The sequence below is a fragment of the Macaca fascicularis genome, chromosome 14 (assembly GCF_037993035.2).
Source record: "Macaca fascicularis isolate 582-1 chromosome 14, T2T-MFA8v1.1".
Taxonomy (NCBI): domain Eukaryota; kingdom Metazoa; phylum Chordata; class Mammalia; order Primates; family Cercopithecidae; genus Macaca; species Macaca fascicularis.
This window is the reverse complement of record NC_088388.1, coordinates 6,509,001-6,536,126: the sequence shown is the minus strand read 5'-3', so window position 1 is coordinate 6,536,126 and position 27,126 is coordinate 6,509,001. Positions and strand designations below refer to the sequence as shown.

General features: G+C 44.6%; 1 protein-coding gene across 9 annotated transcripts in view; it reads right to left on the bottom strand.

Moving 5' to 3' along the window:
- The window catches only part of CHKA (choline kinase alpha), a 72,932-nt gene extending 46,012 nt beyond the window's left edge, over positions 1 to 26,920 (bottom strand). For all 9 annotated transcript variants that reach the window (XR_012422976.1, XR_012422974.1, XR_012422977.1 and 6 more), the window contains exons 1-2: positions 26,333 to 26,920; positions 2,514 to 2,625 (exon numbers count right to left, since the gene is read on the bottom strand). Coding sequence is in view for 4 of the 9 variants with exons in the window: in XM_045372259.3 (XP_045228194.1) it covers positions 2,514 to 2,625; positions 26,333 to 26,664 (444 nt within the window). In the remaining 5 variants the exon portion in view is untranslated. The remainder of the gene's footprint in view (positions 1 to 2,513; positions 2,626 to 26,332) is intronic.
- Positions 26,921 to 27,126: the final 206 nt, after the last annotated feature.

Genomic DNA, 27,126 nt, shown 5'->3' with positions numbered 1-27,126 from the left:
GCCACTACATTACAGCCTGGGTGGCAAAGTGAGACCCTGTCTCAAAACAAAAAAAGGCACATCAGTAAAAGTGCCAAAATAACAATGAAAGATTTTTAAAACTATACTCTGAAACTGCAACTTGATTAAATTTAAAACCCAAGCTGCATGGTGAACACAAGAATCTTTTCTGCTTGTGTATTAACAGCAAGGGGTCTATGTTTTCAGTTAGCATCAATTGTGGTCCTAGCTGGATGCCAGCTATCTGCACCTAATGACAAAGTGACCACAGATATCCTCAACAAGCATACACATGTGTGGAATAGTTATGTACCTTCAAACATACTAACTTGTTCCCCACATTTTTAGATCTTAACCATTTCCACAGCTTGACAGAGTCAAGGAAAAGCTATCCAATAAAAGGGTTTCTTCACATTATGACAATTTTTTTAAGAATTAACACCTAGACTGCCAATTTGAACTTTAATATTGCCAAACATATAATCAAATATCATATGGATACGACCTGCTTTTTAGATTGAGCTGAAATAGGCCGGTCTTCTAAAAAATTTAGCTTGAAAACTACTCTATTTCATTAAGATAAAATGGGCCCTTCCAAAGAAGATTAAAAAGGATATCAGGGCCAGGCGTAGTGGCTCATGCCTGTAATCCCAGCACTTTGGGAGGCCGAGGCAGGTGGGTCACAAGGTCAGGAAATTGAGCCCACCCTGGCTAACATGGTGAAATCCTGTCTCTACTAAAAATACAAAAATTAGCCGGGCTTGGTGGTGGGCGCCTATAGTCCCAGCTACTTGCAAGACTGAGGCAGGAGAACGGCATGAACCCAGGAGGCGGAGCTTGCAGTGAGCCAAGATTGCATCACTGCACTCCAGCCTGGGCGACAGCAAGACTCCATTTCAAAAAAAAAAAGGCTGGGCACGGTGGCTCACGCCTGTAATCCCAGCACTTTGGGAGGCCAAGGCGGGCAGATTACGAGGTCAGGAGATCAAGACCATCCTGGGTAACATGGTGAAACCCTCTCTCTACTAAAATTATAAAGAATGAGCCGGGCGTGGTGGCGCACACCTGTAATACTAGCTACTCGGGAGGCTGAGGCAAGAGAATGGCGTGAACCTGGGAGGTGGAGCTTGCAGTGAGCCGAGATCGTGCCACTGCACTCCAGCCTGGGCGACAGAGCGAGACTCCATCTCAAAAAAAAAAAAAAAAAACACAGATATCAAAATCCTACCACAGGCCAGGCGTGGTGGCTCACGCCTGTAATCCCAGCACTTTTGAGAGGCTGAGGCGGACAGATTACCTGAAGTCAGGAGTTTGAGACCAGCCTGGCCACCACTATGGTGCAACCCTATCTCTACTAAAAATACAAAAATAGCCGGGCATGGTGGTGTGCCTATAATCCCAGCTACTCAGAAAACTGAGGCAGGAGAATTGCTTGAACCCAGGAGGCAGAGGTTGCAGTGAGCCGAGATCGCACCACTGCATTCCAGTCTGAGCAACACAGCCAGACTCCATCTCAGGAAAAAAATAAAAAAATAAAAATCCTGCCACAGAAATATATCAACCTGGCCAGGCGCAGTGGCTCATGCCTGTAATCCCAGCACTTTGGGAGGCCACGGCAGGTAGATCACTTGAGGTCAGGAGTTTGAGACCAGCCTGACCAACATGGTTAAACCTCGTCTCTACTAAAAAAATACAAAACTAGCCAGGCATGGTGGCATACATAACACCAGTTACTTGGGAAGCTTAGGCAGGAGAATCAGTTGAACCCGGGAGGCAGAAGTTGCAGTGAGCTGAGATCGCGCCATTGCACTCCAGCCTGGGCAACAAGAGTGAAACTCTGTTTCAAAAAAAAAAAAAAAAATACATCAACCTAACATTTCTATTGTGGTCAAAGAAATAGTAAATTCATGACATTAATAATATTAATGATAAACCCAGACAAGTTGGGATACCCTGTAACTGAATAATTCAATAGATACTTTAATTAAGAATTAGATTATTTAAGTAATATAAAACTTTAGAAAGATTATGACTATAACAAACAATTCAAAGTTTTAAGGAAATCTCAAGAGAAATAGTTATTAAATTCAGCTTCATTGAGATCATACTTTGTTAACTGGGACTATCCTCTAAAATCTTTTGGATTATGTTATAAAAACAATACCTTCTCCACATTAGAACTTTACAATCTAAATCTGAGCTGAAAATTTTAATCAATATGTAGAACCAAGAATCATCAAGCACTATTTAAGATTTAACCAACGTTGTACCTTCTCTGGATGTGAAACTGGGAATACCTGTACTAGTTTACTAATAAATAATAACTAAAAAACAACAGGAATTAACTCAGAATGCAAACCAAGTTGTGCAGCCCAATTACAGTAAAAGCAATATACTTAAATATCTTTAGTAACACCATTAAAGTATTTAAAATCTCTTTCCAAGGTATCTCAGGAAAGAAGATTTAAAATGTTAACAGGATCCCCCCCTCCCAAAGTAGCCTATCAACTCACCATCTGCAAAATCGCTCCATAAAGTCGCAGGAGCACTTTCCGAGGCTCATCGCCAAGGGTGGCTGTGGTATCAGGTAGGGAGCACTGGAACAGCATGTTGCTAAGGCCGCCTCTGTCAGAAATAAGAGGATAGTAAGTATCTGTATTGCAGGTGAGCTAAATCACTCTTCTTGGATAAATATGGATGAAAAGTCAGGGTTACACAATAACTGTTCTCATCTTATCTCGATTTATTCTCCCAATTTAACTCCATGAGTCACATTAAAAACAGACAAATTCTCTGTCTGTTTAATTTCTACAGTAGAGGTGGGGAAGCGTTTTTGAAATCGCCTGTGTGGGCTGGGCGCGGTGGCTTACGTCTGTAATCCCAGCACTTTAGGAGGCCAAGGCGGGTGGATCACAAGGTCAAGAAATCTAGACCATCCTGGCTAACACGGTGAAACCCCATCTCTACTAAAAACACAAAAAAATTAGCCAGGCATGGTGGCGGGCACCTGTAGTCCCAGCTACTTGGGAGGCTGAGGCAGGAGAATGGCATGAACCAGAGAGGCGGAGCTTTCAGTAAGCCGAGATCACGCCACTGCACTCCAGCCTGGGCGACAGAGCGAGACTTGCCTGTGTGTACCTCCACATGCTGTTTTCCTTTAGAGAAGAAAGAAGAAATGCCCTCAGTCCTGGGAAGGGGAAAGGCATCCCAGATGCATCCCTGCAAACTCATATTCTTCTAGAATCCAAAAATCTCCATTATATTTCTATAATTAGCAGGTTAAAATCTTGAGGCAATATTTAAACATTCTTCTCTAGGGCTTTCCATTTGATATGTATTAATAGTTCCAAGATCTTCTATGCTAGTGTTACTAAAGATCTGTCAACTGATTTTGACTAGGAGCTTGTTCAAAAAACTTCCAACATTAACTGGTTACCAGGGCCTTCAGATGAAACAGAAGACCTCCATACTCTAATCACACACCAAGTAGGTAGCTAAGCAAGGAATCAAATTCAGGCACATGGCTCCAGAGTCCTTGCTTATAACTAACCATGAAGAGTTGCCAAAGAGATAGGAGGCAAAGCTGAAGAGCACCACATGCCACATTAAAGATGTCATAGGAGGCCTGGTGCGGTGGCCCACGCCTGTAATCCCAGCACTTTGGGAGGCCAAGGTAGGTGGATTACCTGAGGTCACCTGACCAACATGGTGAAACCCTGTCTCTACTAAAAATACAAATCAGACGGGATGGTGGCACACACCTTGTAATACCAGCTACTTGGGAGGCTGAGGCAGAAGAATGGCTTGAACCCAGGAGGCAGAGATTGTAGTGAGCCATTATTGCACCACTGTACTCCAGCCTAGGCGACAGAGCAAGACTCCCATCTCAAAGGAGAGGAGGCCAGGCGCGGTGGCTCACGCCTATAATCCCAGCACTTTGGGAGGCCGAGGCGGGCGGAGGTCAGGAGATCGAGACCATCCTGGCGAACACTGTGAAACCCCGTCTCTACTAAAAATACAAAAAAATTAGCCGGGCGTGATGGTGGGTGCCTGTAGTCCCAGCTACTTGGGAGGCTGAGGCAGGAGAACGGCGTGAACCTGGGAGGTGACGGGCTTGCGATGAGCAGAGATCACGCCACTGCACTCCAGCCTGGGAGACAGAGCGAGACTCCGTCTCAAAAAAAAAAAAAAGAGAGGAGACGAGAGGGGAGGGGAGGAGAGAGGAGAGAGGAAAAAAGAAAAATGTCATAGGAGCTGCAAGATCACCTTCCATCAGGACTACTCTCTATAAACCTCTATGACACAAAAGTCTCCGTGTCCTATCACTGCTATAACAAATTACTACAAACTTAGTGGCTTAAAACTTTAAAACTGAAAACAGATTCTGATCAAGCTCATGAATTTTTAAAAATAAGGGTAACTAGGTGGAAATGGGGAGTCGGTTAAGTTTAATGGGTATAGAGTTTCAGTTTGGGAAGATGACAACATTCTGGTGATGGTAACACAACAATGTGAATGTACTTAATACCACTGAACTATAAATTTTAAATTTGTTAAAATGGTATTTTTACTGCTGCTTATTTTACCATAATTTTACTTAATTTTATTTATTTATTTATTTCAGAGAGGGTCTTGTTCTGTCATCCAGGATAGAGTACAGTGGCACAATCTCAGCTCACTGCAACCTCCACCACCCAGGTTCAAGCAATTCTCCTGCCTCAGCCTCCCAAGTAGCTGGGATTACAGGCTCATGCCACCATGCTCAGCTAATTTTTATATTTTTGGTAGAAACGGAGTTTTGCCATGTTGGCCAGGCTGCTCTGGAACTCCTGACCTCAAGTGATCCACCCATCTCGGCCTCCCCAAGTGCTGGGATTACAGGCACACCATGCCTGGCCTTATTTTACCACAGTTTTAATAAAAAAGGATGAAGTACTGATATATACCACAACACGAAACTTAAAAACATTATGCTGAGTAAAAGAAGACGGTCACAAAAGACCACATGTTATATGTTTCCATTCATATGAACTGTCCAGAACACAGAAATCTATAAAGTCCATTAGTGGCTGCCAGGAGCTGGGGTAGGAGGGGGTACTTAAGGGTAGGGGATGATAACTAAAGGTTTCTTTTTGAAAGATGAAAATGTTCTAAAACTGACGGTGGTAACAGCTACAAGTATCTGTGACTACACTAAAAGCCATTGGACTGTACAATTTAAATGGGTGAACTGTATGGTATGTGAACCATATCTCATTTTTTTCTTACCAATTAAAAAATTTGAATGTGCTTCTAACACAAACAATTTTTCCCAGATTTAAGTAAGACATATTTAAGAAGTTTTTTCAAAGGTTACTTAAAATGAAAAACCATCATGAGTCTCTAGGAACAAGACAGCAAGAGTCAGGATCTATTTTCCCAGAAGGTTGTCTACCTTAGTTAAAAAGAACAAAAATAAAAGGGAAACCAAAGTTCTTGTTTTTCCCAAAGTAAGCTGTGAAACAGGCCGACAATGTGTAGATCAAAGGAACCAAAAACAGCCTTAACCTTTCTGCTAAACTTGGGGTGGTGCCTCAACTGTGTGGCTTATCAGAATCCCCCTGCCGTGTCTGGTCACAGCCAACATGGGTTTCTGGCTACCAAGCAACAGAACAGGCATTAAAACAGAGTTAAAAGCCCTAGTTTTTCTTCCGGTCACATACTCTGGAAATCTCAGTCAAATGCAAAAGCAAACAGATGAAGTACTGTTCTAAATTGTGTAACCTGATTCAAAGTTTATTCCCGTACTGCTAAAGAAGGAAGGCAGACTAGCTTGGCCAGAAACAAGCTCACGACCTGGAAACGCTTCAGCTGTTTTGTATTACCTGTTACCTCTATTGTTCAATAGGTTTCAATGAAGAAACTGTCAATTATTTTTTAGTGACGGTCAAAATAAATGAAGTAAGGTGACTGGCACCAATAACCCAAACTGTGAGAAACTCACCTAGAAAAAAAGCCAGTTACCAATGAGTCAAATAATAATATGATCAGGAACAACAAAATCTGGTGGGAAGAAATGCCAGAAATGGTAGAAAAAATTTATCATATAATTTGTCAAAAATATCCTCCCAAGTAAAACCCCAGGAGCTCTCAACGATTTACAAGAAGTTTTGAAACCACAAACTTTATCACCTGGCATAACAGCTTTATAAGTCATAATTAAATATGAGAGGCATGGGTTGGATGTGGTGGCTCATGCCTGTAATCCCAGCACTTTGGGAGGCCGAGGCAGGCAGATCACTTGAGGTCAGGAGTTCAAGACCGGCCTGGCCCACATGGTGAAACCCTGTCTCTACTAAAAATACAAAAATTAGCCGGGCATGGTGGCACGTGCCTGTAATCCCAGCTACTTAGGAGGCTGAGGCAGGAGAACTGCTTGAACCTGTGAGGCGGAGATTGCAGCGAGCTGAGATTGCACCACTGCACTCCAGTCTGGGGGACGAGAGTGAAACTCTGTCTCCAATAAATAAATAAATAAATTTAAATATACGCGCACGCGCACGCGCACACACATACACACACATATATATATGAGAGGTACAAGATACTCAAGCAAAATCTCAAATACAGTGACAACAACACACTTATTCCACACTCAACACAATGACAGGAAGGAAACGGAAAAGAGCAGGAAGTACCCGCTGGCAGAATTCTCACCTCTGCCCTCCAGACCCAGTGGTGCAAGCATCACTAACTGCCAACTCATGATTCCTTAAAACAGAATACTAAGGGAATACACGCAGTATAAAGAGGTTCTTTTTCTTTTTTTTTTTGAGACAGAGTCTTGCTCTGTCACTCAGGCTGGAATACAGTGGCACGATCTCGGCTCACTGCAAGCTCCACCTCCCAGGTTCACACCATTCTCCTGCCTCAGCCTCCCAAGTAGCTAGGACTATAGGCGCCCACCACCACACTGGACTAATTTTTTTTGTATTTTTAGTAGAGATAGGGTTTCACCGTGTTAGCCAGAATGGTCTCGATCTCCTGACCTTGTGATCCGCCCACCTTGGCCTCCCAAAGTGCTGGGATTACAGGCGTGAGCCACCGCGCCCATCCAAAGAGGTTCTTTTGCAGAAATTGTTAATCAATACTGAAATGAATCATTTCAGCTTCTCTTGATAGCCAGAAGAACTAGGCAAAAGAAAGAAAGAAAAGGCCTCCAAATTGGAAATGAAGTTAAATTATCCCTGTTGGCAGACAACATGATCTAACATACAGAAAACCCTAAAGACCCCACCAAAAAACTATTAGAAGAACTAATAAGTTCAGTAAGATTGCAGGATACAAAATCAACATACAAAAATCAGTAGCAGTATTATTTCTATATGGGAGCCTCAGGTGGGAAGATCACTTGAGCCCAGAAGGTCAAGGCTGAAGTGAGTGAGCTGTGATCATGCCACTGCATGCCAGCTAATAGCATATTATCTGGAAGAGAAATCAAGAAAACAGGCCGGGCGCGGTGGCTCACGCCTGTAATCCCAGCTCTCAGGGAGGCAGAGGCGGGAGGATAGCTTGAGCCCAGGAGTTCGAGACCTGCCTGGGTAATATAGCGAGACCCCGTTCTCCACAAAAAGGAAAAAAAAAAAAGACAAAAAAAAAAAAAAAAGAAAACAATCGTGTTTACAATAACTACCAAAAAAGAAATAAAGAAAGAAAAAGAAAGAAATTTAACCAAGGAGGTGAAAGATTTCTGCAATGAAAACTTTAAAATATTGATCGGAGAAACTGAAGACACAAATAAATGGAACAATAGCCCATGTTCATGTATTAGAAGAATTAATACTGTTAAAATGTCCATACTGGCCAAGCACCGTGGCTCACGCCTGTAATCCCAACACTTTGGGAAGCTGAAGTGGGCGGATCACTGAGGTCAGGAGTTCAAGACTAGCCTGGCCAACATGATGAAACCCTGTCTCTACTAAAAATACAAAAATTAGCTGGGCATGGTGGTAGGCACCTGTAATCCCCGCTACTCAGAAGGCTGAGGCAGGAGAATCGCTTGGACTCAGGAGGCGGAGGTGGCAGTGAGCCAAGATCACTCCACTATACTCCAGCCTGGGCGACAGAGCAAGACTCTGTCTCAAAAAAAAAAAAAAAAAAAAAAAAAAAATCCACACTACCCAAAGCAACCTATACAATCAATGCATCAATGCAATCCCTATGACGTTCTTCATAGAAATAGGAAAAACAATCCTAAAATTTATATGAAATCACAAAAGACCCCAGTAGCCAAAGCAATCTGGAGCAAAAAGAACAAAGCTAGAGGAATCACACTACCTAACTTCAACATATACTACAAAGTCATAGTAACCAAAACAGCATGGTATTGGTGTAAAAACAGTCAGAGACCAGTATAACAGAATAAAAGCCCACAAGTTAATCCACGTTTACAGCCACCTGATTTTCAACAAGCGTCAAGAACACAATTGGGAAAAGGACAGTCTCTTCAATAAACAGTGTTGGGAAAACTGGATATTGCATGCAGAAGAATGAAACTGGACCCTTATTTCACACCATATACAAAAATAAACTCAAAATGGATCAAAAACATAAAGACCTGAAACTATGAAACTACCATAAGAAAACATAGGGAAAAAGCTTCATGACCTTGGTCTGAGCCAGGAATTTTTTTTAAAAGACCTCAAAAGCACAGGCAACACAAACAAAAATAAACAAATAAGATTATATCAGACTAAAAAGTTTCTGCACAGCAAAGGAAACAAGAGAGAAGAAACAACCTACAGAATGGAAGAATCTATTTGCAAACTATATATCAGTTAAGGGGTTAATATAGGAAACATACAAGGAACTCACAGGAAAGAAAGGAAAGAAAACCAATTAAAAAATGGACACCAGCTACTCAAGAGGCTGAGGCAAGAGGATCACTGGAGCCCAGCAAGTCAAGGCTGCGCTGTACTTTAGCCTGGGTGACAGAGCAAGACCCTGTTTAAAAAAAAAAAAAAAAAAATTAGTCCTAAATGGTGGCGTGTGCCTATATTCCCAGCTTGGGAGGCCGACATAGGAGGACTGCTTGAGCCTAAGAGTTTGAGGCTGAAGTAAGCTATGAATGCACCACTGTACTCCAGCCTGGATGACAGAGCAAGATTCCATCCCTCAGTAACAAAACAAGGCAAAAGACCCAACAGACATTTATCAAAAGACGACATATAAATGGCCAGAAAGCCACGTGTGGTAGGTAGCATGTGCCTGTACTCCCAACTACTCGGGAGGCTGAGGTGGGAGGATCACTTGAGCCTGGGAGGTTGAGGCTGCAAATGAGCTGTGACTGTGTTACTGCACTCCAGCCTGGGTGACAGAGCAGGACACTGTCTCAATAAATAAATAAAAATAAAATAAATGGCCAACAGATATATGAAAAAATGCTCAACATCACTAGTCATTATTAGACTGGCTATTATCAATGATAAAAGACAACAAACACTGACAAGGATGTGGAGAAAAGGGAACTCTTACACACTGTTGATGGCAATGTAAGTTAGCACAGATACGAAAAACAGTATGCTGGGTCCTCAGAAAATTAAAAATAGAATTACCATTAAGATCCAGCTCCTGCTCATCAAAGCAAGTTAAAAAAAAAAAAAAAAATCCAGGCTGGTGCAGTGGCTCATGCGTGTAATCCCTGCACCTTGGGAGGCTGAGGCGGGCAGATCACCTGAGGTCGGGAATTCGAGACCAGCCTGGCCAACATGGTAAAACCCCGTCTCTATTAAAAATGAAAAAAAATTAGCCAGGCATGGTGGTGCACGGCCGTAATCCCAGCTATTTGTGAGGCTGAAGCACGAGAATCACTTGAACCCGGGAGGCAGAGTCACAGTGAGCCAAGATCACACCACTGCACTCCAGCCTGGGAGACAGAGCAAGGCTCAGTCTCAAAAAAAAAAAAAAAAAAAAAAAAAAAAAAAAAAAAAAATCCAGCAATCCCATTACTGGGAATACATCCAAAGGAAATGAAATTAGTACATCAGACATCTACACTTTCATGTATATTGCAGCACTAGTTACAATTGCCATCAATTGGTTATAGAATCAATATAAGTGTCCATCAACAGATGAAAAAAGAAAATGTGGTATATATAAACAGTAGAATACTATTAAGCCTTATAAAAGCATGAAATTCTGTCTTTTGTGACAATATGAATGAACCCAGAGGAGAGTACTTACGTTAAGCAAAATAAGAAACAGAAAGACAGTAACAATGTGATCTCACTTGTGTAGAATCTAAAAAAGTTGCTCTCATAGAAGTTGAGAAGAGTGCTTACCAGAGGCAAGGGGAGGGCAGGGGAGACAGGGAGAGGCTGGTCAACTGGTACAATGTTATAGTCAGATAGAAGGAATAAATTCACCTTATACCCCATAAATAGAACAATTATTATTATTACTATTATTTTGAGACTGAGTTTTGCTCTATCATCCAGGCTGGAGTGCCGTGGTGCAATCTCGGCTCACTGCAACCTCCGCCTCCCAGGTTTAAGCGGTTCTCATGCCTTAGCCTCCTGAGCAGCTGGGATTACAGGCTCCCGCTACCATGCCCAGCTAATTTTTGTATTTTTAGTATAGACAGGGTTGCACCATGTTGGTCAGCTGGTCTCGAACTCCTGACCTCAAGTGATCCAACTGCCTCGGCCTCCCAAAGTGCTGGGATTACAGGTGTGAGCCATCGCGCCCGGCCCTTATGTACAATTATTACATGTCAATTATAAACATTATGAATAATGCTCCAATGCTTCAGCACTTACATCAAATACACAGGTTACAAAATTATAAAATTCTGGCCAGGCATGGTGGCTCATGCCTGGAATCCTAGCACTTCGGGAGGCTGAGGCGGGCGGATCATCTGAGGTCAGGAGTTCAAGACCAGCCTGACCAACAAGGTGAAACCATGTCTCTACTAAAAATACAAAATTTAAAAAAATTTAAAAATAAAAAATAAAAAATAAAAAAATAAAAATACAAAATTAGCCAGGCGTGGTGGCACATGCCCATAATCACAGCTACTCAGGAGGCCAAGGCAAGAGAATCCCTTGAACTCGGGAGGCGGAGGTTGCAGTGAGTTGAGATCGTGCCATTGCACTCCAGCCTGGGTAACAGAGCGAAACTCCATCTCAAAGAAAAAAAAGAGAGAGATTATTTAATGCCTGTTACATTCTATAGCACTGTAAAACAAGAAAAATCCATGCTACATGCTACAGTGATACAACAGCTTAGTAGGCTACCCAAGGTCTTGAAATATGTCATCTCTAGGCCAGGCACAGTGGCTCACGCCTGCAATCCCAGCATTTTGGGAGGCTGAGGTGGGTGGACCACGAGGTCAGGAGTTGAAGACCAGCCTGGCCAACATGGGAAAACCCCATCTCTACTAAAAATACAAAAATTAGCTGGGTATGGTGGCAGGCACCTGTAGTCCCAGCTACTCAGAAGGCTGCGGCAAGAAAATCGCTTGAACACAGAGGAGGAGGAGGTTGCAGTGAGCTGAAATCAGGGCACGGCACTCCAGCCTGGGCAACAAAGTGAGACTCCATCTCAAAAAAACAAAAACAAACAAAAAAAAGAAAATAAAGAAATATGTCATCTCTAATGTCAAACATCTATCTATCTTTAATTATTTGGGTTTTTTCCCCTGTCATTTTCAGCAACGGGGATATTTTGGTATTCATGTATGTGAATCAGCTGAATGAACGCTCAGGCAGATGACACACCTGAGGAATTGTCTGCCCCAACCTGTAACACAAAGATTTCCACCTGATAAATTAAGGTAAGAAGTTACCTAACCAACTGTATTTTGCTGAAAAGCAAAAAAGCCACTGAAAGCTCTGCAGACTGTCTACAAGTCACAGGGCACCCAGTTCAGCAGATACAGGGCTTAGTCCCCAGGGCTGAGGGCCTGGACCTAGGAGAAAATAGAGCAGGCAGCCTCATGACTATCATCTAAAAGTCAAAATGACTAGAAAGAAAAAAAAAATCACGACATAACCAGTGTCTCAGCAGAAAAATGATCTTTAAGCCACAGGGCTGGCTACATGGAAAAGAGAATATAGCATAATATCAAAACAGCTACTGAATTTAGAGCACAAGGAAAATAAGAAAAAAAGCAGATTTTGGAAAAATTTCTTCTAACCATCTAAAATTCAAATTGCAGCTATGGCTCAGGTAAAAAAAAAAAAAAAAAGTGCTGCAGTAAAACATCAGTATCTCTATGGAGTAATCAGGACAGTCTTAACCCCCAGCTCTCTGAACACAAGAAAAGCCAGGAGGTACCATTAAAAGAACAGGCTAGGCCAGGCACAGTGACTAACACCTATAATCAATCTCAACACTTCGGGAGGTCAAGGTGAAAGGACTGCTTGAGCCCAGGAGCTGCAGACCAGACTAGGCAACATAACAAGACTCGATCTCTACCAAAAAAAAATTTTTTTAATTGGTCAGGCATGGTGGCATAAGCCTGTGGTCCCAGGTACTTGGGAGGCTGAGGTGGGATGACTGCTTGAGCCTGGAAGGTTGGGGCTGCAGTAAGCCGTGATCACGTCACTGCACTCCAGCCTGGGCAACACAAAAACCCGTCTCCAAAAAAAAACGTCCAGCCCAGGTGGAGTGCTGGCTCTGTACAAAATAGCTGTGTGACCTTGGGCAGGCCTCCAAGCCTGTTTTCACACCATAAAACAATGTAGCAGTATTTAACAGAAGTTTTGTGAAGATTACATGAGATCATATGAGCTGTTCATTTATCAGCACCAATTACAAAGCAAAGGTTAATATTTAAGAGGAAGCCAGAAGGATGAAAGGATAAAGCTCAGTCTTAAGAATCCTACTCCAGCATGGCTCAGCCTTGACACTTCATATCTGGGGCCAGGTCATTCTTCGCTGAGGGGCAAACCTGCCTTGTGCACTGTAGGAACGTTTAGTAGCAACACTGCCCTCTATTCACTAGATGCCAGCTATACTACCACCAACATGGTAACAATAAAAACATTCGGCCGGGCACGGTGGATCATGCATGTAATCCCAGCACTCTGGGAGGTCGAGGCGGGTGGATCACAAGATTAGGAGTTCAAGACCAGCCTGGCCAACACGGTGAAACCCCGTTTCTACCAAAAATACAAAAAATTAGCTGGGTGTGGTGGCGGGCGCCTGAAGTCCCAGCTACTCGGGAGGCTGAGGCAGAAGAATTGTTGAACCTGAGCAGCAGTGGTTTCAGTGAGCCAAGATCGAGCCACTGCACTCCAGCCTGGGCAACACAGTGAGACTCTGTCTCAAAAAAAAAAAAAAAATGTTCAAACATTCCCAAATGGTGAGGTGGGGGGACAAAATCACCTCACTATTCCTCTACTTTTTTCATGATTCTTTCTGCAGTTTTTACCTATTTTCCCTTCCCCAAAATTTGAACACCACTTTGTTCTCTAGCTGGATTCCCAACTTATAATCTTTTCCTTCCTCTATTCAAAATAATTTCTTCCTCCTGATTTGCCTATTTCAGTTAACAGTAGTACCTTTTTCCCACTCACCCAGGCTCAAAACTTTCCTCGTTTCCAATGGCCTGGTCCTCTTCCTATCTCCCAAATTCTCTCATCCTTTCCATTCTCATTGCTCCTGCCCAAATGTACATCCTCCCCCTAACCCCCACTACAGCAGCCTCCTCTCTGGTCTCCCAGCTTCTTGATCCCTCTCTCCTCTATGCTATCCCCCAGGCCACCTTAGAAAGTGTTTCTAAAATATAAATTTCAAGTCACCACTGTCCTTAGCACAGTCTTTGGAACACAGTATGCCTCTGCCTACCCTTCCCACCTAGGAAGTCCTTCCACAAGGCATGGTCAGAAGTATCCCCTCCCACTTTCTCATAAAGTGCTTGCATCCCTTCTAGCTCACGCTGACTCCCAGTCAATACTGGACAAAAAGAGTACTAGGTACATTAAGATGTGTAAATACATTATGAAAGACAAGGAAATTACGATCTCACTGTGGAAAACTAAAGATAAAGGCTATGCCCCACCACGCAGCAGAACGAGGAGATTTCCTGCCACTGACAGAGAATGGAGAGATCCCGGAAGGATACTAGACAGGCTGACGGGGCTCCACTGGAGGGGAAAACAAGCAGGAGAACGTGGGCATCACTGAAAGCAATATATGATAGATAACAGAACAAGTGCTTTTATTATTATTATTTAAATTCTACTCCTAGCTGGGCACAATGGCACATGCCTATAGTCCCAGCTAATGAGGACGGTGAGGTGGGATGATCGCTTGAGCCCAAGAATTCCAGGCTGCAGTGAGCTATGATCCCACAAATGCACTCGAGCCTGGGCAACAGAGCAAGATCCTGTCTCAAAAAAAAAAAAAAAGAAAGAAAGAAAGAAAGAAAAGAAATATCACTCAACCTTCTGGTTTCTAGCCCAGCATGTAAGAAGCTTAGAAGTCGCCACCTGATCCTAACAACATGTAAAAAGCTGAATGAACTGAAAAAACAACTCTTAAAGAAATGAGGTGACTAGGCGTGGTGGCTCACGCCTGTAATCCCAGCACTTTGGGAGGCCAAGGCAGATGGATCACGACGTCAGGAAATTGAGACCAACCTGGCCAACACGGTGAAACCCCGTCTCTACTAAAAATACAAAAAAAATTAGCCGGGCGTGGTGGTGGGTGCCTGTAGTCCCAGCTACTCTGGAGGCTGAGGCAGGAGAATGGCATGAACCGGGAAGCGGAGCTTGCAGTGAATCATGCCACTCCAGCCTGGGAGACAGTGAGACTCTGTCTCAAAAAAAGAAAAAAAAAGAAACAAAGGAGGTTAAGCGGGAAACCGCTGCCTCCCAAATTGGACAGACAGACAGGCAGATACAGAGAATCATAGCTTACTGGAGTAAAATCCTCCACCAAATCAGCGCTAGGGTAGGAAAACCTTAACTATAACTAACAAATTGCTGGAGGCTCAGTGTGGACAACTGTGAGAATTTAAAACTCCAGGAGACCCAATTACTGGGGAGCCCCATCATTTGATGAGTTTTACCTCCAGGAGCTCTACCAGTTCCTTACAGTGAAAACTGAGGGGGGGAAAAATCCCTTCATGCTTCCAGCACAAGGAGGGGCAAAGAAATCATTTTTTCTTTTCTTTTCTCTTTTTTTTTTTAAACACACCGGAACATTCTGTTCTTAACAAGGTCTGCCCTCAGGAGAAATTATTTTGCCAGCACCTAACCTGTTGGGATCTTCTCAGAGCCTAAACTTCCTGGGAGAAGGGAAATACACAATTCCAGCCCCCTCTGGCCATTCTGTCCCACCTAAATGGGGAGAAGAACTAAGAAAAATGGGTAAAGTTCACAGTCTAGGTGCACAGGCTCACCAAAAGACTGAGACCTCACCACAGGACTATAGGTTAAACATTCAAAAATCAACAGTAGGTTGGATGTGGTGGCTCGTGCCTGTAATCCCAGGACTTGGCGGGGGGCCAAGGCAGGTGGACCACTTGAGGTCAGGAGTTCGAGACCAGCCTGGCCAACATGGTAAAACCCCGTCTCTACTAAAAATATGAAAATTAGCTGAATGTGGTGGTACACACCTGTAATCCCAGCTACTCAGGTGGCTGAGGCACAAGAATTGCTTGAACCCAGGGAGTGGAGATTGCAGTGAGCCGAGGTCACACCACTGCACTGCAGCATGGGTGACAGAGTGAGATTCTGTCTCAAAATAAAAAATAAAATCAATTGATATAATCTACCACATCAACAGGCTAAAGAAGAAAAATCACATGATCATATCAATAGATGGAGAAAAATTATCTGACAAAATTCAACACCCATTCATGGTAAATAATAAATTCTCAGAAAATGAAGAATAGAGAAGAACTTCCTCAACTTGATAAAGAACATCTATAAAAAACCTATAGCTAACATCATACTTGATGAGAAAGTCACAGCTTTTCCACGAAGAACAGGAACAAGGTAACAATGTTCTCTCTCACCACTTATTTCAACATCATACAAAGTCCTAACTAATAAGAAAAGGAAATTAAAAGTATACAGATTAGGAAGAGAGAAAGAAAACTGTGTAGATGATACGATTGTCTATGTAGAAAATCAGAAAGAAGTGACAAAAAAATTGCTGGAATAAGAGATTATATAGCAGGACTGCAAAATACAAGGTTAATACATAAAAGTCAACCAGTTTCCTATATACCAGTGACAAACAAGTGAAATTTGAAATTAAAAGCACATTACCATTTATATGAGCACCCCCAAAAATGATATATATAAATCTAACAAAATGTGTATAAGCTCTACTTGAGGAAAACTATAAAACTCTGATGAAAGATATCAAAGAAGAACTAAACAAAGGGAGAGATATTCCATGTTCATAGGTAGGAAGACTCAATGTTATCAAGACGTCGGTTCTTCTCAACTTGATCTGTAGATTTAATGTAATCCCAATGAAAACCCCAGCAAGTTATTTTGTGAATACCAACGAATTGATTCTAAAATGTATAGGGAGGCCAGGCACAGTGGCTCACGCCCGTAACCCCAGCAATTTGGGAGGCCAAGGTGGGCAGATCACTTGAGGTCAGGAGTTCCAAGACCACCCTGGCGAACATGGTGAAATCCTGTCTCTACTAAAAATAAAAAATTAGCTGGGTGTGGTGGCGGGCGCCTACAATCCGAGCTACTCGGGAGGCTGAGGCAGGAGAATCACTTGAATCCAGGAGGCAGAGGTTGCAGTTGGCTGGGATCGCGCCACTGCATTCCAGCCTGGGTAACAGAATGAGACTCCCTCTCAAAAAAAAAAATGATAATAATAATAAAGTTTATAAGGAGAGGCAAAAGACCTAGAATAGCCAATGAAGAATAAATTCAGAGGACTGACACTACTCAACTTCAAGAATCATCATAAAGCTACATTAATTATGCCAGGCGCGGTGGCTCACGCCTGTAATTCCAGCACTTTGGGAGGCCAAGGTGGGCAGATTACCTGAGGTCAGGAGTTCAAGACCAGCCTGGCCAACAGGATGAAACCCTGTCTCTACCAAAAATACAAAAATTAGCTGGGCGCGGTGGTAGGCACCTGTAATCCCAGCTACTAGGGAAGTAGAGGCAGGAGAATTGCTTGAACCTGGGAAGCAGAGGTTGCAGAGAGCCAAGATCGTGCCATTGCACTCCAGCCTGGGCAACAAAAGTAAAACTCCATCTCAAGAAAAAAAAAAAAAAAATGAGCCAGGTGTGGTGGCACACACCTGTAATCCCAGTTACTCAGGAGGCTGAGGCATGAAAATCACATGAACCCGGGAGAGAGAGGTTGCAGTGAGCCGAGATCATGCCATTGTACTCCAGCCAAGACACTATCTCAAAAAATAAAAATAAAAAAGCTACATTAATTAAAACAGTGTGGTATTGGCAAAAGAAAGGACAAATGGATCAATGGAACAGACTAGAGAGCACAGAAATACATTCACATAGTCAACAGATCTTTGACAAAGGAGTAAAGGCGATACAATGTAACAAATGTCTTTTACAACAAACCAACAAAGGGTCCTGGAACAACTGGACTTCCACATGCAAAAAAAAATCTAGACAGACATTACACTTCACAAAAATTAAATCAAAATGGATCATAAACCTAAACATAAAACGCAAAATTAGACAACTTCTAGATGATAACATAGAAGAAAATCTAGATGACCTTAGGTATAGTGATTGCTTTAATTTATTTATTTACTTTTTTTGAGACAGAGTCTCACTCTTGTCGCTCAGGCTGGAGTGCAGTGCCGCAATCCCGGCTCACTGCAACCTCTGCCTCCTGGGTTCAAGCAATTCCTCCTGCCTCAGCCTCCCAAGTAGCTGGCATTACAAGTGTCCACTACTACACCGGACTAATTTTTTTGTATTTCTAGTAGAGACAGAGTTTCACCATGGGCCAGGCTGCTCTTGAACTCCTGACCTCAGGTGATCCACCCATCTTGGCCTCCCAAAGTGCTGGAATTATAGGCATGAGCCACTGCCCAGCCAGATCACTTTTAGATACAGCATCAAAAGCATGATCCATGAAAGAATAATTGATAGACCAGACTTCACTAAAATTAAAAACTGCTTTGCAAAAAATACTGTCAAGAGAATGAAAAGTCACAAGGTAAAAATATTTGCAAAAGACACATCTGATAAAGGACTGTTAACAAAAATATATAAAGAATTCTTAAAACTCAAGAATAGGAAAACATTCCTTTCCACTCAAGAAGGTGTGGCAGGGGCCTGGCATGTGGTTCACGCCTCTAATCCCAGCACTTTGGGAGGCCGAGGTGGGAGGATTACGAGGTCAGGAGATCAAGACCATCCTGACTAACACGGTGAAACCCCGTCTCTACTAAACTTACAAAAAGTTAGCCAGGTGTGGTGGCAGGCACCTGTAGTCCCAGCTACTCGGGAGGCTGAGGCAGGAGAATGGTGTGAACCCGGGAGGCAGAGCTTGCAGTGAGCGGAGATCACACCACTGCACTCCAGCCTGGGTGACAGAGCAAGACTCCATCTCAAAAAAAAAAAAAGAAAGTTGCAAATTAAAATGAGATACCTGACCAGGCACGGTGGTTCACGCCTGTAATCCCAGCACTTTGGGAGGCTGAGGTGGGTGGATCACCTGGGTCAGGAGTTTGAGACCAGCCTGGCCAACACAGTGAAAACTCATCTCTACTAAAAACACAAAAAATTAGGCGTGGTGGCAGGTGCCTGTAATGCCAGCTATTCAGAAGGCTGAGGCAGAGAATCGCTTGAACTCGAGAGGTTGCAGTAAGCTGAGATCACACCACTGCACTCCAACCTGGGCAATAGAGCAAGACTCTACCTCAAAACAAAAACAAAAAAGAGCCGGGCACGGTGGCTCACGTCTGTAATGCCAGGACTTTGGTAGGCTGAGGCAGGTGGATCACCTGAGGTCAGGAGTTCAAGACCAGCCTGGCCAACATGGTGAAACCCCATCTCTACTAAAAATACCAAAAATTAGCCAGGCGTAGTGTCAGGCGCCTGTAATTTCAGCTACCCAGGAGGCTGAAACAGGAGAATCACTTGAACCTGGGAAGTGGAGGTTGCAGCAAGCCGAGATTGTACCATTGCACTCCAGCCTGGGCAACAAGAGTGAAACTCCATCTCAAAAAAAAAAAAAAGAAAAAGAAAATGAAAATGAGAGACCATTATACGCCTACCAGAATGACCAAACTCCAGAATGCTGACACCACCAAATGCTAGTGAGGACATGGAATAACAGGAAATCTCATTCACTGCTGATAGGAATGCAAAATGTTACAGCCACTCTGAAAGACAGTTTGGCAGTTCGTTACAAAACTAAAGGTAACTCTCACCATATGAGCAGCAATCATGCTCCTCGGTATTTACCCAAATGAACTGAAAACCTACACATGAATGTTTAGAGCAGCTTTATTCATAATTGCCAAAACCTTGAAGTAACCCGGATGTCCTTCAGTAGGTGAATGGATAAACTATGGTATATCCAGATGACAGACAACTACCCAGTATTAAAAAGAAGTTAGTTATCAAGCCATGAAAAGACACAGGGAGGCTGCGCACGGTGGCTCACGCCTGTAATCCCAACATTTTGGGAGGCCAAGGTGGGCAGATGACAAGGTCAGGAGTTCGAGACCAGCCTGGCCAACATGGTGAAAACCCATCTCTACTAAAAATACAAAAAATTTAGCCAGGCGGGGTGGCACATGCCTGTAATCCCAGCTACTCGGGAGGCTGAGGCAGAATAATTGCTTGAACCCAGGAGGCGGAGGTTGCAGTGAGCCAAGATCGCACCATTGCACTCCAGCCTGCGCAACAGAGCAGGACTTGGTCTCAAAAAAAAAAAAAGAAAAAAAGAAAAAGAAGAAGAAGACAAGACAAGATACCGGGAAACTCAATGCATATTATCAAGTGAAAAAAGCCAAACTGAAAAGACTACATACTGTATGATTCCAATTCTATGACATTCTGGAAAAGGAAAACCTATGGAGACTGTAAAAGAATCAGTGATTGGCTGGGGTTAGGAGGGAAAGAGGGTTAAACAGACATTAAGTAGAGGATTTCTAGGGCAGTGAAACTATTCTGTATGATAGTACAGATGGTCTCCAACTTATGATGGCTCAACTTATGATTTTTCGACTATACAATGGTGCCAAGGTGATATGTATTTGGAAGAAATCGTACTTCGAGTATACATACAACCATTTTATTTTTCATTTTCAGTACAATAATCAATAAATTACATGAGATATTTAAACTTTATTATAAAAACAGACTTTCTGTTAGATTATTTTGCCCAACTGTAAGCTAATGTGTAAGTGTTCTGGCAAATTAAAGGTAGGCTAGGCTAAGATATGCTGTTCAGTAGATTCGATGTATTAAATGCATTTCAATTTATGATGGTTTATCAGGGCATAACCCTGTTGAAGTAACTTCATCATGTAAAGCAGCATCAGTAAAATGGTGGATACAAGTCATTATACGGTGGCCAAAAACCACAGAATGTACAACAGCAAGAATAGGATGTAGTGTGTTATGGACTCTGAGTGCTAATATGTCAATGCAGGTCCCTCAGTTGTAACAAATGTACCATTCTGGTGGGGGAAGCTGAGAAAGAGGAAGGCAGTGCCTGTGTGCAGACAGGGGGTTATATGGGAACTCTCTGTACTTTCTGCTCAATTTTGCTGTGAACCTAAATCTGCTCTAAAACTGGGCACAGTGGCACACACTTGTAATTCCACCTACTCAGGTGGCTGAGGCAGGAGGGACTGCTTGAGCCCAAGAGTTCAAGACCAGCCTGGGTAACACAGTGAAACCCCGCATTTCTAAACAAACAAATACAAACTGCTCTAAAAAATAAAGTGTATTAGTTTAAAGAGGAAGAAAGAAAAAGAAAGTCCGCAAGCCAGTCACTCAAGGAACAAAACTTTCCAGTAAAAACAAGCGTAAATAAAATTGTATCTTGAAAAATGAAACTGAAAATTATTTCTGTTCTTAAATGTAACATAATTTAGGTTATAAGTACAACTACATATTTATGTTTAAATTGAAAAGCAAACATTTAAAATGAAAAGTAGGGAATCTGGACAAAATTTTTCCAAAAACATTATGATGGCACCGTAAGACACAATTAACTTCCTATGTGAGTTTTACTGCATAATTTTACAACAATATCTGAGGACTTGGCCAGTCTTTTCGTGGGACTCTCTCCATCTTTTGATATGATTCTATTTTGCAGGGTCCAAGGTATCATCCTTATCAATGGTTTTCTTTTCACCGTTAGTGGGTCTGTGGAACGTAATGTCAAAAGATGTGTGTGAAACTTTGACAGTTCTCCAACATTTCATTCATTGAACTTCACGAAATCTTGTATCCCACACAAGACTTTAAACTTCATTTCACAACTGCTGTGACCTTATCAATCAGCAATGAAAATAACAAACTCTAAGCTGGGCACAGGGGCTTACGCTTGTAATCCCAGGGCTTTGGGAGGAGGCAGGAGGATCACCTGAGCCCAGGAGTTCTACATCAGCCTGGGCAACATGGTCAAATCCCACGTCTACCAAAAAATACACAAATTAGCCAGGTGGCCAGGCATGGTGGCTCATGCTTATAATCCCAGCACTTTGGGAGGCTGAAGCAGGTGGACCATGAGGTCAGGAGTTCAAGACCAGCCTGGCCAACATGGTGAAACTTTCTCTCTACTAAAGATTAAAAAAAAAAAAAATTAGCCGGACAGGACACACGCCTATAATCCCAGCTACTCGGGAGGCTGAGGCAGGAGAATCGCTTGAACCTGGGAGGCAGAGGTTGCAGTGAGCTGAGATCGCGCCATTGTGCTCCAGCCTGGGCAACAGGGCGAGACTCAGGAGGCTGAGGCATGAGAATCACTTGAACCCGGGAGGCAAAAGTTGCAGTGAGTCAAGATCACACCACTGCACTCCAGCCTAGGCTAGAGAGCAAGACTGTCTTAAAAAAAGAAAGAAAGAAAGAAAGAAAATAATAACATACTATTGATTAGACAGGGAGGGACAGAGTTAGTATTAAGCTGTGATGCCTGGAAATGAACAAATTTTCTAAGTGGTCAGTTCATTAACAACAATTCTCATGTTAGGACAATTTTTATTTTTCCCTATACCACTCATAGTTGGAGAGACTCAGACAAGGACCTCCGTTCATCACACAGCAAAGAGGCCAATTTAAGCTAAAAATGACAGTTTCTACACTTATCCAGTGCTGGTGTGCCAGGCACTATTCTAGTGCTGGAGATACAAAGATGAACATGAAATGCCCTCTAGGAATTCAATCTAACAAGAGAATGGAATGAATAAACACACAAATGTGTTAAGGGTTGTGATAACAAGGCCTGCATGTACAAAGTGCTAAAGAGGAGACACAGAGGGGAAAGAAATTCATTATGTCTGGTTCTCTCTGAGTTAAGCCTTGAAAGAGGAATTTTAAAAGCAGACACCAGGGGAAAGGCTGCCAAGCAGAGGGTAGGGGCAAAGAAAGGCCTGGTAACTGAAAACACAAAGCTCATTCAGAAAATGCAGGCTCCAGTGTAACTAGCTCAATGTTAGCTGCTGTGGTCCGGGAGAAGGAGTGATTTTAAAACAGTAGTAACAAAAAGAATCAGTCTAAAAAGTTAGGTCAGGCAGGGTGTGGTGGCTCACACCTGTAATCCCAGCACTTTGGGAGGCCAAGGAAGGTGGAACACCTGAGGTCAGGAGTTCAAGACCAGCCTGGCCAATACAGTGAAACCCCATCTCTACCCAAAATACAAAAATTAGCCGGATGTGGTGGTGCATCTGTAATCCCAGCTACTCGGGAGGCTGAGGCACGAGAATCGCTTGAACCCAGAAGGCGGAGGTTGCAGTGAGTTGAGATCGCACCAGCCTGGGTGACAGAGCAAGACTCCGTCTCAAAAAATAAATTTAAAAATAAAAAATAAAAAGGTAAGCCAGGGCTCAAGCTTAGACCATGCAAACAAGTCTGGATTTTATTTTCCAGTATTTGAGAAATCCATAGCAACACGATATAGAATGGATTAGACGGAACACACAAAATGCAAGAAGATCCTAAAGTGCCTACTGTTATAGTGTCTAAGCAAGGACAGCAAAGGGAGCAGACAGAAGGTGGGGATACAAAAGTAGCTCATCAGGTTTGAGTTACTACTGCGTGCAGAGGAGGGATTTCTGGGGGAATGCAGAGTTAGAAATGATTCCGGGGCTCTGGCCAGGCTGCTGTTACAAACGCAGAACGCAGAGAGAAAGAAGAAGCACATTCCTGGGTGGGGAGGAGCCAAAGGGTTAAATTTGGAATAGGTTGAATGCACTGAGTTGAGGTGGTGAAGTCTGATAAACTCCTGCAGATGCACTGGCACTCAGTGAAACAGGGAGCTCCAGAAACAGATTGGGGCCAGGTGTGGTGGCTCACGTCTATAATCCTGGCACTTTGGGAGGCTGAAGCAGGACTGCTTGAGCTCAGGAGTTCAAGACCAGCCTGGGTAACACGGCGAAACCCCAACTCTACAAAAATACAAAAATTAGCAAGTAATGGTGGTGCGTGTCTGTAGTCCCAGCTACTTGGGAGGCTGAGGTGGGAGGATCACCAGAGCCTGGGAAGTCGAGGCTGAAGTGAGCCATGATCACACCACTGCACTCCAGCTTGTGCAATAGAGTGAAACTCTGTCTTCAAAAAAAAACCAAAAACCAGAATCAGATTGGGAAATGTCAGTAAAATCTGATAGCTGGAGCCATAATAACTGCAACTGCCTATGGAGAATCACTGAATTTCATTCAGGAGAATTCCTCTTCTTCTCCCCACCTCCAAATGCCCTTGTCTTTTTTTAAAGCTAGACATCACCCACTTTCCCATGTCCTAAATCACCTTTGTTTCTCCTTATTAAACTTATTCCATAACTACATTCTCTTCCAGAACACAGACAGGACTGAGACAGTGTACTCTTGCAACATTATGTAAAAAGGTCATCCAATCCAAAAGGAAAGCTTTGTTTTCCAAGACTGCTAACTCCTGGAGAAAAGAAACAAGACATCCTCAATGCTTTCCTAATAAATGGTTTGAGCAAAATGCAAAAGCTTAACTGCTGAGTGACTCTCCCTGGAGAAGGCCATGAAAATGTCTTAAGGCTGGATCTAGGGTGTCCAAACATTTTCACAGGCTGCAGGCTAGAGCACTGGTGCAGGAGAGGGGGACACCAGAGACCTGGCAGTTCAGGCTTTGAAGGCAGTAAACACCCACTGACCTCAGGCAAGTCACTTCTCCTCCAGGTTTTTCACTTCACAGACTGGTGAGTACATGGCCTAGAATGATCGCCCTTCTAGTTGAGAATTTTCAGGACTAACTAAAAGCGAATTAAAGTAAACCTTAGAGACAGCTGAATTTTTTTAAGTGCCATTAAGCAATTCAGGGATTATCTAAACAGCTTTGGTTTTCTTTTCTCTGCTTCCTTACCAACTACCTTTTAACTCTCACTCTTAGGTCATAGGCAGTCAGAGGGGCTGAAACACAAAGAGAAAGTGAAGCTCAAAGAGTTAATTTTGCTGCATTAGTGGCTCTGGTGAAAGACAGTGGGCACAGAAAAGGAATCAAATGACCAAAACTGGATTGGGGATTACTGGTGGCAGCCAGCCAGCAAATTTCTAGATACTGCACACAACCTGGTCAGCCAATTAAAAGAAAATTGGCAAAAAATGATGGAATACATTTTTTTTTTTGAGACAGAGTCTTCTTCTGTCACCCAGGCTGGAGTGCAGTGGCATGATCTCGGCTCACTGCAACCTCCACCTCCCGAGTTCAAGCGATTCTCCTGCCTCAGCCTCCCAAGTAGCTGGGACTACAGGCGTGCGCCACCATGCCCGGCTAATCTTTGTATTTTTACTAGAGATAGGGTTTCACTATGTTGGCCAGGCTGGTCTCAAACCCCTGGCCTCAAGTGATCCTCCTGCCTCAGCCTCCCAAAGTGGATTACAGGTGTGAGCCACCGTGCCTGGCCGGGAACACAATGTTTTTTTTTTGAGATGGAGTCTCTGTTGCCCAGGCTGGAGTGCAGTGGTGCAATCTCAGATCACTGCAAGCTCTGCCTCCCAGGTTCATGCCATTCTCCTGCCTCAGCCTCCCAAGTAGTTGGGACTACAGGCGCCCACCACCACCCCGGCTCATTTTTTGTATTTTTAGTAGAGACGGGTTTTCACCGTGTTAGACAGGATGGTCTCGATCTCCTGACCTCCTGATCCGCCCGCCTCGGCCTCCCAAAGTGCTGGGATTACAGGCATGAGCCACCGCGCCCGGCCCAGGAACACATTGTTAAAGGCCTATCTCTTGGGAGCAGACTGATGAAAGAAGGTCAGACTTCTGTTAAGTCTGAATACCTGCACGCGTACTTCTGTAATTCAAATTTAAGATTAAATATTTTCAAGTTTAAAAAAAGGAAAAAATGGCCGAGCGCGGTGGCTCACGCCTGTAATCTCACTTTGAGAGGCCGAAGCGGGTGGATTACCCGGGGTCCGGAGTTTGAGACCAGTCAGACCAACATGAGAAACCCTGTCTCTACTAAAAATACAAAATCAGCCGGGCGTGGTGGCGGGTGTCTGTAATCCCAGCGACTAGGGAGGCTGAGGCAAGGAGAATCGCTTGAACCCGGGAGGCCGTGGTTGCAGTGAGCCGAGATCGCGCCACTGCACTCCAGCCTGGGGACCAAGAGCGAAACTCCTTCTCAAAAAGAAAAAAAAAAAAAAGGAAAAAATATTTCTACCTTACTCTTAATTTAGGAGCCACGCCTCCCACCTTTGTCTAGTAACACAGCTATAGTGATGTCTCAACAGTCTCTTAGGGGATGAGAAAATGCTACTCCTCCACTAACAAATGACTCTTTGAGAGGGAAAAAGACATCAAATCGCGAACTCGAGAAACTAGCAGAAAAAAGTTAAAAAGTGATGTGTGTTTTTAAAGCCAGCCACAACATCTTCATTCAAGGCCCTAAACCGCAAAGACTTTCTAGACCTATCTTAAGCGTCAGGACCACACGCACTTCGTGATGGAACGGTATTGTTCTCCTAGAGTAGACCCGTTTTCGCTTGAAACCGACGTTTTTACAAAAGCCTGCCTGTGGACGGCCTGCGGCGGCCGCGGACCCGCTTCCCTTGGATTTCGCGAGGGCTGGGAAAAGGAGGGCTTTCGCCGGCTGCGGTCCCCGGCCCCGGCCCCGGCCCGGACCCCGCCCCGCGTCACCTGACTGGCCCGCGGCCCCCAGCCCCGGCGCCACCGACCTGATGACACTGATGTGGAACTCGTCCTCGCGGAGGCCCCGCCAGGCGCCGGGCAGGAACTCCTTGCACCACAGATAGGCCCTGCGCCGCGTCCGGGGCTCGGGCTGCTCGTCTGCCGGCGGCTGCGGCGGCGGGGGCTGGGGCAGCGGCAGCGGCGGCGCGGGGGGCAGCGCGAGTGGCGGCTGTTGGCCGCCCAGCTGCTTGGACTCGAGGTCGCTGGCGGCGTCGCGCTGCTGCCCCACGCCGGGCGCCGGGGCCGCGCTGCCGCAGCTCAGCAGCAGCCCGAGCGGCGAGGGCTCCGCCTCGCCCCCGGTGCAGAACTTGGTTTTCATGCCCGACAGGCGGCCGAGGACGCGCGGGCGGCCGCAGCGCGAGAGGACGAGGCTCAGGGTCCGGCCGGGCGCCCGCCTCAGGGGGCCGGGCGGGAGGCCGCTCGCCGCTCTCTGACGGGCTGGCAGGCCGGCAGGGAGGGGGACGGGGGCGGCGGGCCGCGGCAGTTGGGCGCGCGGGGCGGCGGCTGTGGCGGCTGTGGCGACTGTGGTGACTGTTGCGCGGGGATGTGCTGCTGCCCGCTGCTCTCGCTCCTCTGCCGCCGCCGCACGAGGAGCGCCGGTAGCGTCACAGCCCGCCCTCGCGCTCGCCACTGATTGGCCGCCGTCCGCCGCCTCGGCGCAGCATAACCGCCGCCGCCTTCGCCACGCCGCCTCCCCATTGGCTGCGGCGCCGCCCCCAACCTGGGGCGCTGCGACCTCCGGGAGCAGGGCCTGGGCGGAGGGGGCGGGGCGTCGAGGGGG